The following is a 21,116-nucleotide window of genomic DNA, read 5'->3' on the forward strand; positions in this document are numbered from 1 at the left end:
AGTCTGTCACTCGAGTTCTGTCTGCTTCTCTTCCCTGCGGCTGCTGGGGAAGGCAACCCCTTCCCACGCCACACCTCTTTCACCCTCTCAGCCGACCACCGCACATCACCACGTTCTTTGCTTGCTGAACATTTTGAATCTAAATATTTAGTTTTAAATTAGTTGCATTAAAATCGTTTATTTCAAAGTAATAGATGCATAATTTGTGTAGAAAAAATAATAAATGGCTAAATTTTTAAGAACTTGGTAATCAGTAATAGTATTATATCAAAAGCATTTGAGATTCCAATCTCAACAGCACTTGACCTGAAAATTGTACTTTATGAGTAAATAGTCTGTTGATGAGACTGTCAACACACCCATAATACACTGCTCATTTTCTCCCAACATTTTCTAAAAGGAAATTCATCCAACTGTTGTTCCTGTACGTTATGAAGTTACACGCAAAGGATTTTTCATTCATTCGTAGGGTTAAAAAAAATTGGGTAATACAAGCGCTCTTTAAGGGGCCCGCCTCGTCAGGGGTGTATGTGTGTTAGTGAGGCGGGATGATAGGTGCGACGCTCGCTCGTGCTTCTAGTGCGGTGTCGCCTCTAAGCGCAAGGCTCTGAACTGGCGCGCAGTCTTCTTGTAGTCACAGGATAACTGTGAAATTTGAGCGGTGACCGTAACATTATGTGGCTGAGAAATGAAGATAAAGGTGTAATGCAAGTCCCTTAAGTGCTTTAAAGAATCTCTACCTGTTGTTTTACGCCTAAAAATTACTCTGAAAACATGCGTTTAAGCCATTTTAACTCTTCTATAAATACAGTTTAAAAACTTAATCCAAAATCAAAAGTACTTTTCGGCCCTCAGTGAACCCTTAAATACTTTTCGTAAGCAGACCCCACTCGGATATCATGAGTACCATGTAGTTTTGAAATCGCATTGTTTTTCCTGAAGCTCTGCACACCGTATGTGTGTCCGGGTAGGCGGGCCCCTTAAAGACAGCACACAATGCTAGAAAAATAGGCTGAAAATATCGTTGGGAAGAGAGAGCAGTACAAGGTTCGAAGGGATAGTCCAGTTAACCTAATTTCATCACAAGTATTTACACTTGTCTTTATTTTACTTCCTAGCTATACTGAACACCAACGTCCATCCATTATAGAATGCCATCCTAATTTACCTACTACATATTTACACACGTCTTATTGGTTCATGGCTACGTACTACTTTGCTTCACCTTTAAAAATAGCAAACATACTGACTACTAAGCTAACAAACAAACACATATCATCGATACAATACTACCTCTTTAGCACAATAACCAGCCATCTTTTACAAAACTGTTTTACAATGCAGTGAACGTAACTGCACTTTTATTTAAACATATTGTAATTTATTTTTAAAAAAATTGTAATAAATACAGAAGTAAATGAACATTTCTAGACTCTTAGATTACACTACTGGCTCCAAACATTTCTGTACTTTGTACCTTTACAACGTATTGAGACCCAGTTTCTTAAAACTTTTGAAAACAGAAATTAATACGAACTTAAAAAATTAAAAAAATTAAATTCCACAGATTGAAAGTATTGAACTACGTCAAATCAATTGTAGAGGGCAGCTTGTAAAATGTTACTTTTTTTCTAACCAGATTGACAAATCATATTTCCAGTTTTTGTTAACACTTATTCACTATGTGTTCATTATTTTACAATGTTTTTGACTCATGAGTATATTATTGTACTTTGTTTAAAAAATGCACTAAGATTATTTGAATACTTTTGTGAAGTGACCAAAAATAGGGAGGGAACGGAATACAGCTAAGTGTCAAGTTCACTAGCAATGGTTCTGGGAAAACAATAACTAAAAACGACATTTAGTATGTTAAGGTTTACAGGATCAAAACCAAAGTTTCGACATAAATCATCAAGAAGGATACTTAAAAAAAGACTCAATTTACTCAAAAGTAAAAATAAATGGTCTGAGATATAATTTTATTTATTATTTCATTATACAGAAAAAATAAAACTGTACATAAAATGTAAAGTTGTTTCAGACATACATATTTCACAATAATTATTGCAGCAGGAACATAAACATTACATCCAACAAATGTGAAATGGAATGTACAGTAGGCGGCTACGGGTGCAGTAGAAACATCTCCAATGATGTGGGACAAACAAAAGATGATGTTTGATAATTTCACAAAATACTTGTACAGAACAAAATTATAATAATAAAACAAGCTTCCTGGTAGGATCAGGAAGCAATGTTCCTCTGCCTTCAGAACCACAGCAAATCTCACATATGTGGCGTTTCTTGAATTTATAATATTTGAAGTAGTATGATGATGCAAGAATAAAAATGTACCCTCCCTACGACACTGTAACTTTAGTCTCCTTATCAGCTGTGGACAATAAAAATGCCAACTGCTCAAACACATGTACTACGTACTTTACAAATTTTTTCCTATGGGAAAAATTTTCTAACAAGAATTCCATTGGTAAAGCATATCATTAACACATAAATTAAAAAACTGATATTGTGCTCTTACACAGATGAAATCCAAAATTACAATTTGTTTTACAAAAAAAAATATTCAAATTACTGATGACAATTTAGAGATTACACAGTCTTCTCTCTACTGATCTCTTGTACATCAGTAATATGTTCTAAACATGGCATAATGGCAGTATAACACGTTGACAAGCCAAAAATGTCCTATGTGGCCAAATATGTACCTCTTTACTCCAACCGACCAATAGTTCAACTGGTGCTAGTCTTTTTTTGAATACAGGGCTGGGCGAAGGTGTAAATTACTGCAACCCAGGATGCTCTCTTGTGAATTCTAACATATATTGATAACAGGCCAAAAAGAAATAGCTTTCTGCTGGTACAGTAAACTCCCGGTATACCGCGCCCCGATGGATCGCGGAATCGGGTATATCGCGGGTCAAACCATGTCCCCCAATCAGAAATGAATAGTAATAATAATAACACAGTAGAACCTCGTTAATTCGTGATGGTCGGGACCGAGATAATCACGGATTACCGAATTTCACGGACTAACGATTAAAAGCCCGGAAGGTCTTGTCAAGCTTCTCAGACACCGGCGTGCAGCTGGGTTAAGGCCAAGGTCATGTGATGTAACATCTCCCGAGGCTTACTGCGCCTTGGCAGCAGATGGATAAAAAATAGTAAACTCTCCATTATTCGTGTTAATTGGGACCCGCCGATGCCCGGATAATTAAAATCCTGTAAAAAAAAAAGTAATAAACCCGGATAATCTGTTCACGGTAAGGGCCGTCTTCGAATTAGTCTCGGCTTAAAATAATACGGCACTGCCTAGCCATTAGTTCAGGGTCATTTACAACAGCCGAAGAGAGAAAGATAAGATTGTGCTGAACTTGCACACATAAATTTTGGGTTACCCCACCCACCCCTCCCCCCACCTATCCCACTTCGTCCAGCCGAATGCCAGCCAGACACGTCACTCGCCAGGCGCCTGCCGTGCGTTGGCGGGTGGAAACAAACAAAGGGAGACGGGAAGCAGAAGTCAGGACATCCCCCTCAAGTTTAAAGAGTGACAAATGTGACAGCTGAAAGGTGGACGACACAAAGGGTCGGTACAAACAGCGTTGCAGAGTTTGGCGGCCCATGCGAAGGCTTGCAGTGTTTGCCGGCGGACGGCCCGCGTGACGTTAATTTTAAGCGCTGACAATTTTTACTTCTCTTTTTTTTTCTGCACTTTTAAATCGTCCCGGATTATCCGATTCCCGAATTAGCGCGTCACGGATTAACGAGGTTCTACTGTAATAATAATGGAATAAATGGTTGACAGCCGATTAGGATAATTTTGCGTTGTAACTCACAAACTAAGCATCGGGCAGAAAAAAGCCTAGGCGTAGAAAATGTCCGCAGTGAAATTCTAAAAAAGATATCTCCGTACATTATTCCTCTATCTTGTAGTGTTTTCAAATTATGGTCCAATCCAGCCCAGTGTTATTTTCTGAAACACTAGTTCTTAACATTTTTTTTAACCCACAAATAAAGCATCGGACAGGGGACCCGATAAAGCCCACCGTCCAGCGACATTATCCAGCGTGACTCGGCTGGGGATTGATTTTGGATAGGTTTGGTTGACGGCAAGCGCTGGGAGGGGAGAGGCGAGCCGAGAATATGCGACCAAGACACCCGGGTAGACGGGAGGAGTGGAATATAAGCGCCAATGATGAGAGGGGCGAGCGATTAAGCCGAAAGGGGGGGGAAGTCTGGTGACCTTGAGTAGTTCACTCATTTCCGTCTGCACACTTCTCGTGGTCACGTGTGTTGACAAGCGGAGACATATAAATGTTTTGTTACAACTTGAACCTACAGACGTAATATTATTCGTTGTATTATACACGTTCATCTTTTTACTTTGGTATAATGTTTTAACATTAAATAGTAAAGTAAATCAGCTAGCGTATTTTTAATCTTTAATCTTTGCCGAGGAATTCCCAGTGGTCCAATACTTACGTGAACCATACTGTACCACTTTTGCCGTGAGGTAGTAAACAAGCCCCGGAAATGTTTATGTGTAGCGGCCTCCCGACCTTTAACCAGAGGCTGGGGAATATAACACTTGCCGATCCGAGCCACACACACTCAGCAACTCGACACAGCGTTTGATGGAATAAGTAAAGACAACGTTTAACAGACTTTTTAATACGGCGCCACTGATTGCGCTTAAATTATTTTGGCGCAATTTTTGTAACCCACATGTGACCATTTATAATTTACTGTAAGCATGGATAACAAAGTTTAACCACTTTACACGATAGACGATCCTTTATTTTATATTGTACGAATGCTAGAATCGTTTTTCACGTATCTGCTGCATACTTTTGCAAAAGACACGCTATCTGTAAGTACGTAAATCTAGAATTTTTATTTTGTCAATCAAACTCGGTACTTTGCGATTCATATTCGGTTTGAAGTATTACTTACTATGGCCTTTCTATTTAGAAGACTTTGACCACAGAATCGTGTGTAACCGCACACACTGCACTTTGTTACGGACACTCAGACGAAGCAGATACTGTGGCTGACACCCCGAGACTGGCAGCAGCTTGTGTGCCGCACGTGTGTATGGCGGCGTGTGGCGCGCTCGTAGGCCGTGCGACAAACTGTGCGCGGCATGCGGAAAGAAAAAATTAACATTTAATATTTATCTTTAAAATTTATTATTTTTATTTTTTAGTTTAGTGAAAACTGCGGATGCAAAGTCCGCACAAAGGCGGGCCGTCTATACTGTGCGTGCTTGCCGACCTATTAGAACACAGGCGGTGTTTTATGCCTTTTGACCTTGGTCACATCGAAACATCGCGGTTATGCAACAACGCGGGTAAAAGTTATGTCCCCCGACAACCGCGTTAAATAGGGAGTGTACTGTATCTGCTTTCAAGTGCAAAAACATAAACAATGTGAAAAAGAGCCAAGACAAACTAAAATTCAAACAAAAATTAGTTATCGTGATAGCAAATTACATTCCTGAATACCTACTATATGTGAAATGTTCCTAGATCTCCAACGAGGAGAAATGACTCTCATACTAGCTTTCATTTAGCAGTAATGCCAATAAACTGGCAATGAACCCAACCCTAACAAAATTAGTGTACAGTAAATATTATTTTATTGGCCTCCATCCTGAATAAGAATATTATAACCTACAGTTCCCACGAATAAATACATGAATTACTATAAATGCAGAATATTTCATTGGCAGTAATCAACACAGAGGAACGTCTACAATATTCTGCAGTGACTCTTTTTAACAGCTGTAGTAACTCAAACTGTTTACAAAACTCTGATAAGTAGTAACGGATGGATAGTTACGTAAATGTGCATGTGTAGTAATATAAGTCCCGCATAAAATTAAAATTATATTACCTGTGCTTCTAACTGCATAAGAATCTAACCAAAAATGAACAAAAAAATACCCAAGCATGTTAAAATAACGGACTTTAATGCCGGTATTTCAGTTTCAGTAATGGCCACATAACTATGCACAGACAGTTGCAACATTCACATAGAGCAAGCTAAATGTTGTCAAATGCAATGTGCCTAAAACACAATAACTATTGGAAAAGAAACTCATAAAATTTTAAAATCTGTGTTGACATTTTACAACATCTTTTTAGAAGCTAAATTAACTTTTTAGAACTGATTTCAACTTCACATTAATGAATTATTATTATTATTGTAATGTACATACTTTGTGGGTAATATAACATACCTGTCATTTTAATTCATTTTAAAAGTGTTTATTTTCATCAACGTACTTAAAAGTGTTACACGTTATTCCATCAGCAGATGCACAAAGTCAGTCTAAAAAAAGATGTCACACAGTACAAAATAAATTATCACAGGAACTAAATTTAGTGTGATAAATAAAGCTTATACATTTTGAGACAACGCAGTCACAGCTAAAGCATTTGTGTAGTGCTTTTTTATGAGTATTTAGTGAGGACTAAAATTACTTGAAAGTTGAAAATGTGTATAAAATTAAAATCACAAAAATCCTTTTCTGAATCATTAAAATATTAGAATCTGTGTGAAAAATACTTTAAATAATTTTAAAAAAAAACCATAGAGCCAAACTCAAATTAACTTGCAGCATGCTTTTATAATGGAGCACACAGTAAAGAAAATCCATATAATTACTGTACGATGTATGTAACCATTTTACTTTTACAGCCAAGAAAATATGTACTAACGTGTTGCTTGTGGTATCTCTAAGTGAACTTCACTGCAAGTGTCATGGTAAGAGTTTTACTCCATGCCTGGAAAAAAAAAAAGTCCCAAAATACACTGCCTTTGCTCCATAGTTACAAGAGTTTCCATTGGCAGATGAAACCAACATGGGACAATCGAGCAAGCTCATTGGCTGTCTGGCAGCGGCGGGATCGTGCATCGCTGAGGCTGAAACTGCATCTTCACTCTCATTGGTTCCTCAAAATCCAAGCCGTTTTGGTTCCAAGAACGTCATTTCAAAAACTCAGCATATGTGTATGTAATTTTTAAACATAAATTTGCTAATAAAAAAAACTTACACAAGGTAAGTTTTTCACTACAAACAAAAACTCACATCATAGAAAAAGTAATACGTGGAGGAATATCGAGCAACCTTACTCACAATTCGCACATACCATGCGAGAACTTCTAAACGTTATATCTGTACAATCATTTACAGGAAAGAACAATCAATTGTCATTTGCCAGCAACAACGTTCCGTCCTAAAATAAATATAAATACTCCATATGCGTAGCACGAAAATAAATATTTGTATTATACATAATATTCTCACTGGCTATTAATAATGAATATTAGGCATGTAGATAATCAATCATCTTATTTATAATATTCACAGAGTACATTATGTACATGTAACAAAGTGGACACAGAATAGATACACAGCTGACATATATACAGGTGAAGCTTCTCTTCATCACACACAGACGGCAAAGTGCCATTCCACAGTTGGCCGTTCTGCCTTTTATCACAGAGCAATCAAGAAACATCAGAAACAATTGCCCCCAGAAACACACAGTCAAGAGGAACTAATTCAAGCTGCCATTTCCCGGTTTAGGAAACTCAACTTAACACTGAACATCAACTAGTAATAAAATAAATTGGAGGGAAATAAGGGGAGAAGATGGGATTATTATTTTTAAATTTACCAACACAACCATCATAAATGTTTTTTGTATCATATTGTAAAACATCTACACTTATGATTAAAAAAATTTTAAAAACACATATTTTTTTTTAAAAGAAACTACTCAATCTATCTGCATTTGCTTTTTATAAAATTAAAATTAAACTTCTTCGTATTTCATGACTGTTCAGAACATAACTTCTACGAAAACTTGCACATTATTGTTAACCTTTTTTCTAAAAGCCCTTCAAAAAAAGAATGGACTATATAATTTTAATAATTGCTTCACTATAATCTTACAATTGCACAACATAGCCGTATTTGTGAAACTGTGGTATGTTCTACAGTTTGAAGTCGCGGAAGAGGTCACGCAGCCCGACGTACGGGCTGCATGCTACTTCAGCATCGTGCATGTTGACGCAATGTCGCAGTTGATCGGGGCAGCTAGCAAAACCTGCAATAATGAAATTTTCCATACTTTTCCAGGTTTGAAACAAAAATATTTCCCTGGCAACAGATACTATTTAGTCTCCAATAGCTATCAACAATTTAAATTCAAAATCGTGACTCAAAGGCATACCACACTTTACTATTGCACTTAAAAATTGCAATTAAAAATTATTTTATCGCACTACTTTGATAGCACTGAAGTCAATGCGCGTAATCAAAGTGCCGATACAGGCATTTATGAGCAAAAATTAAGGGGAGGGAAAATTCTTTGTAATACTTCGATACGGGTTGGGAAAGGAAAGAAAGGGCATGAACGTGGAACCAGTACAAATCAAAGAAGTCTCTGCTATAAGTTTAATTTTCATCAACTTAGTAAAAAAAAAATTTGTCATTAAATTTTTCCCTGACTACCTAATAAATTCCCTGATTTCTCTGTTACTGAATATTCACTTACTTTTCTATGTTGCTGAATATTCCCTGACTTTTCTCTGTTGCTGAATATTCCCTGACTTTTCTCTGTTGCTGAATATTCCCTGACTTTTCTCTGTTGCTGAATATTTGCTGACTTTTCTCTGTTGCTAAATATTCCCTTACTTTTCTCTGTTGCTGAATATTCACTTACTTTTCTATGTTGCTGAATATTCACTCACTTTTCTCTGTTGCTGAATATTCCCTGACTTTTCCAGGTTTTCTCAGTTGCTAGCCCCCCTGTGGATGCACTAGCCTGAGCCACACTTACTACCATGTTCATGTCTCCAATGTGCAGGCATATTAGGACCAACACAAATTCTATATGTAGGTAGTATTATGATAAAAATGTGCTCACATCGTTAAACTCAAGATGGTAACTATACTGCCTGTAGTGTGCATCAGGCTTAGATTGCAATACAGTAGTACAGAGTAAATGTCACCCAGTGTTGCCAGACAGATACAACCACTCTCATTAACATTAACAATTTTATTTGGCATTAACATCATTAACTACAATAAGTTTATTTTTTTTTTAATTTGACTTGATTTTTCCACCACCAGAAAATAGTGTATGCTAACAGTATTATTACTGTTGCAGTCATACTGGGAAAAAAAAAAGGAATTCAATGCTAATCACAAACTATTATTTCACAGGAGAAACTATTTGTAGCATCCAGTCAGTATTAACAAGGCACTATTAAATTATGTGGTATGTGCAGAGCCAAAATATTTGATACTAAATTATATAAAACATTTATTAAAAAAAAAAATTGGTTGTCTGTAAAGTCTGTTTACGGACGATAGTTTAACGTGACAACGTCATAACAAAACATTGATGAAATGATTGATCCAGAAGAAAAGGAAATATCATATTCGGCCTGAGACTGAGCCGTAATAGGTTTTTGCAACCAAACCATTTAGGCATTAAAAATATTATATTCTTTGAGGAAGAATTTTTTTTAATTTTTCTATCTTTTGTATGATAAAATATACCTCTGCATACTTTTATGAATAAAATTGAATCATTTTTATTGAATTATCACAATTTTGTATGAATACAAAGGAGTGAAATGAAATGTACAATTTAATTGATAAATTTACTTTTATTTGCATTCATTATTCAAATATATTTATTACTTTTGAAATGTTACGTGCACCATATTTATTTTTACAAGTTGAAAAAAAAATTTCGCACCTGCCAGAATTCAAACTGAACACCTAACAATTAGAAAATAGCGCCGCTGACCGCTCAGCCACGAGGCCATATTTGATAATTGAAAGTTTTAGATGTTATATATACCTTTATAAAAATTTTGTTCACGATAGGGGAATAATATTATTTCGTTTTAATAACTCAATTTTATAACAAATACGCATCCCAAATACACCAAACTTATTTATAAGGTGTTACAATATTTTTTAAAACATTGTGCAAAAGATCCCGGTTGTAATTTGAATTATGTGTAACTGTAAAACACCATTGTTGGTTCAAAACGTATTTGAATTTTCAACATTACTTTTAAATAACCGTACCGATTGTGCTGAAAATCGGTGGACGATCGTTAAATTACATAATATTAATAATTCAAACGACGAAAATATGATTGAAAAGTCAAATCGATGGTTGTTCCAATCGAGTGGAAGAGAGATGCCACGCATGCGTACAATGAGCATGAAGAGAGATGCCACGCATGCGTACAATGAGCAAACAGGAACATCCGTAGTGGGATATCCGTAGTGGAACACTTTCGTGCGTGCAGCCGGCGTTCATTGATTTATTAGACGTTGTCACGTCAAAAAAGTTCAAACTAAAATGGCATCTCTCAGTTACATCTCCTTAGAAGTGAAATTTAATATTATCAAATGAGATTCATGATGAAACACAACACGAAAATGTAGTTCCAAAATTCTAAATCCAATTTTCTTTTGCAAAATACATGGTTTCATAACCATTAAAAAAAAAAATTTTATTACATTATAAAGTTGTTTAAACCTTTCGTGCTCTATGGCATATATCTGGCAACAGAGTGCACAGATACAAGGATAGCACCAAGGGCAAACATTGTGCATGGGAAAGAGAGAGTAAATGCCAGTTAAAGCGAACACTGCAATCTAAGGATGAGAGACGCTATTAAGGAGACAACCTGTGAAGACCATTTAATCAGTAGAATGTCTCGGCAGATAAGACGATAGATACTCTGCCTAGTCAGACTGGGTGCTAGGCAAGGTAATAAAAAACTTCCCAGGCAAACTAGGTGATAGTTGATAGGTAAACATGTCCAGGCAAAATAGGTAATGGCAAATAGGTGAACTACTAGTGAGATTAGGTGATATAATGCCTCTGAAGACTACATGATAGGCAGACTACCAAGGCAGACTAGATCATAGATAAATGGCTCGGACAGTAGGTGATAGGTAGGGACCGGAAAAACTCGCGGATTCAATGACCTCTAGGATAGCCTCCATTATCCTCTGCACATCTCAAGTAAACACGCGTGTTCATTGGCTACTAAATTGTGAGGCGTCTCCACTGGGTAGCTTGTGATTCGGCGCTTCTTTGGTCGATAGTCTCTCATTGGCCCAGAGAGCTCCAGTTTAACTGCGAGCCAATAGCAGAACCAGCAGAATTGTACACATGTTTGAATTTCAGCCTATCACGAAATGATTCCGCGAATTTTTCCGGTCTCTAGTGATAGGTGATTATCTAAGCAGCCTACCTATAGCTTGAAAAATGCAACTATGTAATATTCAAAAGTAATTTATACCGTATATTCAAAACTCTCACTATGGTCTAAACAGCACACGGGAATGGCACAATGCACACATACACACACTTCTAAGCATACAACATGAAAAAAACAGTTTTACAATGCACACAGCTTCGAGCTTCTCTTCTCTTTGTGTAACCTCGTTCATGATTGTTTTGTTATTGGGATTTCACAATATCTACAGTGAACTACTCCAGTTAAATAAAAACTACTTCCTGCATGGACCACACTCAGACAAAACTCAGTCAATGTTATGACAGATAAGAGCCCCTCTATTTACAAACAAAGCATCAACAGTTTGTACTCTATGGAACTATGGTCAATGGAAACAATTTACATATAACCTTCCCTTCAGGAAACTTCACAGAAAAATTATAAGTAAGTGAAACAGCTTGCTGTATTTCTATCAGTAATATTCCCTTCGATAAGGGTTTTACATGAATTTTTTTTTTTTGTTATCTCGTTTCAAGATTAATTTTGCCGACATACCGGTGCCTACCGAATGGAACCTTCATGTGTTCAACCCAAGGGGTTTAAGAGAGAGGAAGGGGGAAGTGAAAAGCGAGAATCTCCTTTATGAAGGCATTACGATGCTACGAAAAATACATAACACACCAAAATCTATTCAAATATACTAGTAACATTCATTAGTATAATTTACCATCAACAGGTGTCTGTAGTTAATAACAAAGTATGATAATAGTCTACAGTGCAGATTTCAGTGAAATTTTGTCGGCAAAAAAAAAAAAGTAAAAAATTATGAAATCCACACAATTAAGAAATCATATTTTAAAATACATAACTAGAAAGTTAAAAACTAAGTAAACACAATACATGGCATCACCAGTGAAAGATAACTGTCAAATGTAGCTTGCTACAGCCGAGTAAATTTCACCTTGTACCATCTATCATATATATACCTTTCCACACAGAGTCGCTAGGTACCTGACACAGCTATCATAACCTAGCAAAGTGCACGGACAATAACTACTCTAGCACAGCTAGTTGAGTTGCTGTCTCACTGCGTGTACTCGTGTCCTGTAGCTACCACCACATCAGTTCTTTTTTTTTAATGGTAGAAATTTAAAGTACGTTAGCAAATACAGGAGACTCCCAGCTGATTAATCTGAACGGGAATTAAAAACAAAAAAAAAAGCAGAAGGTACCAATTTTTCACGTTCTTTGGCTACGATGAGAAAGAGCTTACAAAGAATAAAACGGTAGAAAATTAAAACTGCAGAAAAAGGTGGGTGAAGAGAGGGTGGGGAGAAGAGAAGTCGTTTAATAATTTTACCCACCTAAAACATGTATTACATGCATTTTAAGGCCAATTCCGTTCAATCCAGACTTTAGGTAATCCAGACTGAGTCTCCGGTCTCATGCGGTCGGGATTAGCAGAACTCTGCTGTACGTATTAAAGATTGAAGCTTAATTAATCCAATCCCAAATTAATTTTGAGTCACTTGCTTAATTTTCTGTGAACTTTTTTTAGTAATGACCTTGTAATTTTTCTCCCTCAGATCAATGCAATGAGCGTATCACGAATAAAATAGAGAAATTACTAACATTTTTATTTTATCACTTGTAATTATCTTGGTAGGGAAAATATTGTATAATACCTGAATACATGTGCTTCACACTGACTATGCAGTCAAGAGCTCAACCACTGTCATTTCTTGATGTCGGCTGAAAAATGCACAACTGAGTGAAGAATTGAGTTCATTGGTGGCCTCAGTGTCATGCCATTAAATTGGAAATTGCTTAGCTACAAAATTTTATTACCTTCCCAAAAGTAGGTTCTTGCCATGTAGGGAAACACAACTCAAACACACAAACAAAAAGGACATGTCTGTCACTAACACACACAATAAATACACATACTTTCACAAACATTAGGGGAAAAAAACAGTAGTGCTAAAAATATCATCAGGACAAGCACCATTAGTTGCGTACAAAACCTGTGATGCCACACGAGTTATTCCCCGCACAAAAAAAAATTAACTAAAACATTTAAATGCACCAGTATACACAGCAACACTGCTTCCATTCACCAGCAGTAGATTAAATTTTACAAACTCGTGGCTGCAATCGGTTTAAAACCGGCTGACTCGATACCCAATTACTCTACAGCAACAAACAGAACACTCCTAGGCTAATATATGAGCTTCAAGTCATTCCAAGGTAGATGAGATTTTCGAGAAGAGAGAAAACTAACTAGCACAGCACCTAATTAAAAAAAAGTAAATTGTTTCATTCCTACAGTTACTGTTTTAATTCCTACCAAAACTAGCAAAAAAAATCCAACTTAAGGATAAATATTGGTGAGATTAATTTTGGTGCTCATCGTGGAAACTGGAGCGAGATGCCGTCGTCGGTCGTCGAAGTCGCGCTGGTAGGAACAGTGAACGGCAAGCAGAACTCGAGAGGGCTGGAGGGGAGAAGTCTGGCGTTAAGTACCGGGTGGTGCGTGGTGCGAGGTGCGGCTGGCACGCTAACTAGGTGGCTGGAGTCTGGGGAGGGTCCTAGCGTCGCACCCAGCGTCACTCGCCCGTGTCCACCCACTTGCTCTCCTCCAGTATCCTCTCGAAGCAGTCCAGCAGGTAGACGTACTGCACACAACACACCGCTCGTAGTTGCAACAGGCAGTAACAGTTACACGTACTGCACAACACACACCGCTCGTAGTTGCAACAGGCAGTAACAGTTACACGTACTGCACAACACACACCGCTCGTAGTTGCAACAGGCAGTAACAGTTAGACGTACTGCACAACACACAGCTCGTAGATGCAACCGGCCATAACAGTTAGACTTACTGCACACAACACACAGCTCGTAGTTGCAACAGGCAGTAACAGTTACACGTACTGCACAACACACAGCTCGTAGATGCAACCGGCCATAACAGTTAGACTTACTGCACACAACACACCGCTCGTAGTTGCAACAGGCAGTAACAGTTACACGTACTGCACAACACACACCGCTCGTAGTTGCAACAGGCAGTAACAGTTAGACGTACTGCACAACACACAGCTCGTAGATGCAACCGGCCATAACAGTTAGACTTACTGCACACAACACACAGCTCGTAGTTGCAACAGGCAGTAACAGTTAGACGTACTGCACAACACACAGCTCGTAGATGCAACCGGCCATAACAGTTAGACTTACTGCACACAACACACCGCTCGTAGTTGCAACAGGCAGTAACAGTTACACGTACTGCACAACACACAGCTCGTAGATGCAACCGGCCATAACAGTTAGACTTACTGCACACAACACACCGCTCGTAGTTGCAACAGGCAGTAACAGTTACACGTACTGCACAACACACACCGCTCGTAGTTGCAACAGGCAGTAACAGTTAGACGTACTGCACAACACACAGCTCGTAGATGCAACCGGCCATAACAGTTAGACTTACTGCACACAACACACAGCTCGTAGTTGCAACAGGCAGTAACAGTTACACGTACTGCACAACACACAGCTCGTAGATGCAACCGGCCATAACAGACTTACTGCACACAACACACCGCTCGTAGTTGCAACAGGCAGTAACAGTTAGACGTACTGCACAACACACAGCTCGTAGATGCAACCGGCCATAACAGTTAGACTTACTGCACACAACACACAGCTCGTAGTTGCAACAGGCAGTAACAGTTACACGTACCGCACAACATACCACTTGTAGTTGTAAACAGGGACGGAGACTAATACACTATAGACTAATACCGGACAGCTCCAAGATCCGTAGTTAGGTATGCATGTCTTTATAACTAAGTAAATTTAATATTTCCTTGAGAATTTTTCCAATTCTATACCAAGATTTTAAGACTTGCTACTCAAGAAATATTCCGGGTCTCTACTGATAAGTGATGCAAGATCCACCATTCTAATTTTTTTACAATCCATTTAGTTCATAAATTTTTGTACATTTTTTTGCTAAAAAAGAATCCATTCAATGAATTTAACATAATAAAAATCAAATTAAATGTTAAGTTGTCAACTTGCTGATTCATTTCATGTTTTAAGTTACTTTCCAGTGCCAAAAGGTGTATTTCTGTGTTTAAGTTTTACTGTCATGTTTTGTGGTGTTTTTTCAGTTCTATCACAGGGTGGCCACTCTTCTAGGATAATAAAGTTTCCTGGTTTTTTCCAGGTTCTTTCAAGGGTGGTTTTTATCAATATTTGCATACAATTTGCATTTTTGTTACACAAAGCACACACAATATGATGTTTTATTGCCGTTAAACAATATACAACTTAACTATAGGCTTAAAAATTAAATCAATGAACTTGCTTAAAACAAAACCTACCACCAACAAAAAATTTATAATCTCAAGTCACAAAAATTACTTGACACCAAACGCACGTGTTTTGCCCCTCTTGCGTGGCTGGCTAATGCTTTTCTTCCCATCCATGCTACCGATATAGATTTTAACATTACAGAAATTGCAAATAGCGTTCGTCCCGCACTTTGGATCTTTCTCCACCCATTCAAACTCTTCCGTACATTTGTCATTGTATGTGGTGACCGAACTCGTTGACATTTTGATAGTCTGCGCCAATTACATGTTAGATTAAAAGATTCAAAACAACGTCCCGTACAACCAAACTTTTAAAAAAAACTCGAGAAAAGTATCCGTGATACCGTGACGCAACAACATGAGTGCAAAGTAAAAACAAATATACATACAAAACTAGTGCTACCAACATGCCGTGCGAGAAATTACTACCATCCTACAACAACATTTTCAGCCAAAATGCTGTTGCTTTTGAATACAGAAACATAATAAGTATGGAAGTCTGAATTGTTAACGGTTTCTTACGTACTACAAAAGTTTTTAAATGCAATATGAACAAATTAACTTTCACAAAATATAGCACACGAGCACACTGTCGTGCTTTGACGGGTGGTGAACGTGCTCATTTAACAGCCGTATGTTATTGTGATCGTTACTTCATAAAAAAAATTCCCGGTTCTAATAAAAATTCCTGGTTGATTCCAGGTATTCCTGGTTTTTTTAAGAAATCCTGGCTATTTCCCGTATTTCCCGATTTCCCGGTTGGCTGGCCACCCTGTATCATTATTCACTATGTAATCATGTCCCTGGTCGTAGCCCTGCAATATGGGATCATCACAGCACTTGCTGTCCGAACGTTCAAACTGAGACCTGGAAGTGGCCACGTCGGGTTGTGGTACTCACGTAGGGGGTGAATATCTTGACCCAGCGCGGGTTCTTGTCGGGCCGCTGGTACTGGAAGCAGAACGCCATGGAGTCGTCGTCCACCTCCCACTCCTTGATGGTGGGCCACGTGAAGTCCACCACCTGCGACTGGGACACACGCGCGCCCGCGCGGCTCTCACACACGCTCTGGACGAGTACCCCTCGGGGGTCTCCGCCCCGCACTTCCACAGGCACCTGGTCGGTACTCACCCTGACCCCCGACCGCGCCCTGGGCACAGCCGTACACACGAACAAAGCCTGATCAATAGATAACAAATTTAATGGTTTTATTGAAGTGAATACTTCTTTAAAATTGCTTCCATAGTGGGAGGCAATTCAAAACACGCATTACCACAAAATCGGGGAACACAGTTTGGTGTTGCAGCTACATATCTATCATCTCCATCCAAAATTTAATTACACCACTGGATAGCTAAAGGATCAAAGAATTCGTTACGCTAAGTGAGGACTGCGATGCATCGCGCACGGTGGAGGGGGAAGCGCCGCCATTTTGAGGTCATTTTGCTGCGTTTCAAGATTTCCATTTAGTACTTTAACTTTTGACTCTGAGAAGCTACAACGTTCTTTTAGGTTTAAATCATCAGCTCTCGTCAAAATCTGTTGATTGCATATATATAAAACATTACCGTAAAATAGTTACAGTGAATATATATGGTGTTAAAATAAAAAAAATATTTTATTTTATATTTTGTACAGAAAATATTACCTGTTACGTACTTGTATTCACGTACAACACACGGCCGTGTCCATGACACAGTCATACCCTTTTTTTAGGCCAATTTCATTATTGTTTTTAAAATATGACAGCTATTTGTTCAGCGATACTTACTTCACCAAAATTGTTTCATTTTGATAGATACATGATGCACTTTTACAATATAATAAACATGTCTAACTGCTGGGTATAATAAAAATAAATCTGCAAGTATATGTGAATTTGTAAAATGTTTCAATGTCATACTGTAAAAATTAGTAATTAATAATGGTTGCAATACCAAAAAAAAAAGCCAAAATTTACATTAATTGAATTTAATGAATAAAAAAAAAAGTTTTTGTAATCCGAGTTGAGTTATGATTAAATATGCCGATTAATTTCATATTTTTTTGTTGCATTTCGGTGCTTCATGGTGCATTAACTTGCATTTCAGTGTTACTTGGTGTATCGGTAAGCTTTGTGGTGTTATTTCTGTTTTATTGCGATTAACCATTTAATCTTGTCCCTACTAATCAAATTCAGAAAGTAAAACTGAATCAAATTTTTAAACATCATCAAAATTAAAACCGTTAGAGACAGATGAAAGGTGAAATAGCGAGATGAAGCAGAATCAGGATGCACCGGGTCGGGGAAAGCGGAGCACCCAGAGAAAACCCAAACCAATTAACTGCAATGACCATCACATCTCAATATTTAAAAAAAATTTGTATTCAACCCAAAAGGATTAACTTGCCGGGAGGCTTCCACTTGCCCACCATGAGCCCATGAAATGTAAATGCAAGAAAAAGTACAATTACTAAATAGTGAGATGTTGCTTTGATTGTAGGTTCTAGCCGCGTCAAAGGCAAAGATTTCAGACATTTCGGTCGACCTTGCAGCTGCTATCGTAAGGGTAACAGTTACCTACTGAGGTAACTAACTGCCTTTAAATACTCTCGCCAGGATGTATAGCTGTGTTTTAATATCTGAAGAGTGTGTCCCACACACTGCTAAATTTGCAGCCATCATCCCACTCCACATTTTTTGATGGGTGTTTCAATATTTCCACTGCACGATTCTCTGTAGGTAATTGCTAACGTGAAGACGGTGATTGCAACGACAACTGGAACACCTGTGAAATTTTCGACTTTCAATGCAGCCAGGACTCACAAGCCACGCCAGTTCTGAGGACGGCTCAAAAAGCCTATGATCCTTATTACTAAAAATTCAGTTGAGAACATTAAACTACGTGTGTAATGTATTTGGAAAGAAAATTAATGATTACCAAATATACACCTCAAAAAGACATTACAGTGAAACCTGGTTATAATGTACCCGCATATGTTTTCCCGCATATATTGCCATATTTTTTAAGTCCCGACAATTTCCCCATAAGTGCAATGTATTTATTTCCCGTTTATAATATTTCACGAATTATGCTGTTCCCGCTAATAATGTTTGCTTTCTGAATCCAGTATGTGGCGCAAACGGTTTTATAAATGTAACTATTCCAACCATTATTCAACCAATTAAATTAAAAAAGATCAACACATAATAATTACGTTTATGTTTACAGTCTTATACCAAAGATATAGATTGTTCAAATAGGTTTGTGTGCGAAAACAAAATGGAAGTGCACCAGAACACTGGTGCTCCCAGTGAGCACTGGCTAATTAACTAACCCTGTGCACTGTAGCATTCCATTCAGTACCATACACTCAAGTTTGCAGTGTTGTGTCTATTGGCATTTTCACCTAGGGAAACAATAACACATAGTAAATATTTCCGTTGCTTATTAATCCTGTTTTATGACGCATGTTCTTACATAGTTTTACAATATTCAGTATTAAATTTCATACTAAGTGCTATAAACTAAAAATAAATTGTTTCACAAATATGATGTAGGTTTTTTTTGTGAATGTACGGAGTTTAACAAGTAGGTTAAAAATATAGGAATTCATATTGGGATATATTGACGTGAAATTAATTTACTTCGCCTAATGAGTCCATCAGTAAACATTTAAAATACTATTGAGTGCTAAATTAGTGTTTCCTGCTTATAATGTTTTTTTTTTCTTTTTCCCCCTTGAAAAACATTATAGCAGGGTTCTACTGTATCTGAAATGGTCAGACCCTTTAGCTGTGCCAGAGGTTTCAGAAACAGTCGCTGGCATTTCGCCCGACATCTCCAGGGTTGCGAAAATCTCGACACAGCTGGACCCCAACGGCGCGTGTCGAGGGGTCGAGGGGGCCTCACCTCCAGCACACCGTCCTCGCGGCACGCCTGGAGCCTGAGCGCGGCCGAGCCCACGCTGACCACAACGTGCCCGCCCTTGCGCGAGTCGCAGGGGCAGTGCGGGAACACCACCTCGCCGTAGCCCGCCAGCTCGCGCGCCAGCCGCAGGTACTGCAACAACGTCCGTCACGAGGCCTCCTCACCAGCACCAACTACAACTACAATGTGTGCGCAACTTCAATCAGCAATATCAGCTCCGTCGGTAAAAAGCCAATACTAGCAAACTACAGGACTGGACAGCAATAACGAATTACGCTGCACAATACACACGTTGGAAAAATAAATTAGATTTAAAAAAAAAGGGGTGGGGGTTGTCCGTAAAGTCGGTTTACGGACGATAATTTCACCTGATAACGTCACATCGATTTTTTTTAAATTGCTGCTTTTAAACAGCCCGCCTTAAACCTGTTTGATATCATGGAAGATTTTCTCGCACGGTCGTTGGCCCGGTTCTTGCACGCTCGGCTCAGGCAGAACATGACAATGAGTCGCGCTTTTTCGTGCGTGCAGCCAGCGTTCATCGATTTATAAGACGTTATCACGTCGAAACAAAATTTAGATTTCATTCAGTACCTACTGCATTACATAAATACATTAGAGACAAGATTTTATGGTTTTATTTTTAAGTCAAAATTTTGTTTTTTAAAACACAGGATTTCAGTGTTATTGATTTTATTTTTATAAAAGCCATTTTGTAATATGTACTTACTCCACCAAAACAGCGTTAAAATTCATATGTTGCAAATTTACAATACAATAATTTGTAATTATGTAATTGGCCTGAAACAGATACATCCAGAACAATGAAAATATATTAGTGATCATTTGTGGTTTAAAAGTGATTCAATAAAGGATTCACAATAAAATAAAATAAGTTTTTTCTGATTCACGCACCTTCGTAAAAATTTTTGTCTGGAAATAAATATATTCTTTGGATTTCCAACATTAAGAATACTTTTTTTACAATTTAAATTCAGTTTTACTTCAATGTTATTTAATTCTACAATAAAACTTTATTTCTGTATTAGGTATATGCTGTATTATCGTACATTTCGATTTTATGCGGTGTTTGGTCAATCTTTTCTGTGTTATTTTGGTTTTACTGCAATTTATCGTATAATCTTGTCCGTAATAATACATAGTAACATACAAATAAAGAACTGAAAAGTGCAACATTTTTCAGGTAAGCACTAACAGTAATATTTAAAATATTTAGATGATAATAAAATTCAGTATATTGACGGTTTTTGCTGACACTATCGAGATTTTTGTGAGCTTTTCTACACTTTGTTTTTTTTTTATATACTACATAGTGTGACTTTTGTGCCCTTTTTTTTAAGATACATGATTTTTCGGGGAGTCTAGTAAGGGTTAGCAATCATACAAAAATTCAAAAATTGTTAACTCTAAATTGAATAAGTTGATATTCAATTCAGAGATTCAAATCAAATATTTTTTTAAAATAATTCGTTACAAAAAAAAAATTTAT

General features: G+C 37.6%; 1 protein-coding gene across 3 annotated transcripts in view; it reads right to left on the reverse strand.

The window, feature by feature from the left end:
• Window positions 1-1,968: 1,968 nt before the first annotated feature.
• The window catches only part of LOC134531425 (sorting nexin-27), an 86,258-nt gene continuing 67,110 nt past the window's right edge, over window positions 1,969-21,116 (reverse strand). For all 3 annotated transcript variants that reach the window (XM_063367130.1, XM_063367136.1, XM_063367145.1), the window contains exons 8-10: window positions 19,589-19,738; window positions 16,596-16,724; window positions 1,969-13,985 (exon numbers count right to left, since the gene is read on the reverse strand). In XM_063367130.1, the coding sequence (XP_063223200.1) occupies window positions 13,917-13,985; window positions 16,596-16,724; window positions 19,589-19,738 (348 nt within the window). In that variant the 3' untranslated portion in view covers window positions 1,969-13,916. The remainder of the gene's footprint in view (window positions 13,986-16,595; window positions 16,725-19,588; window positions 19,739-21,116) is intronic.

Source organism: Bacillus rossius, chromosome 1 (genome assembly GCF_032445375.1).
Source record: "Bacillus rossius redtenbacheri isolate Brsri chromosome 1, Brsri_v3, whole genome shotgun sequence".
NCBI classification, from domain to species: Eukaryota; Metazoa; Arthropoda; class Insecta; order Phasmatodea; family Bacillidae; genus Bacillus; species Bacillus rossius.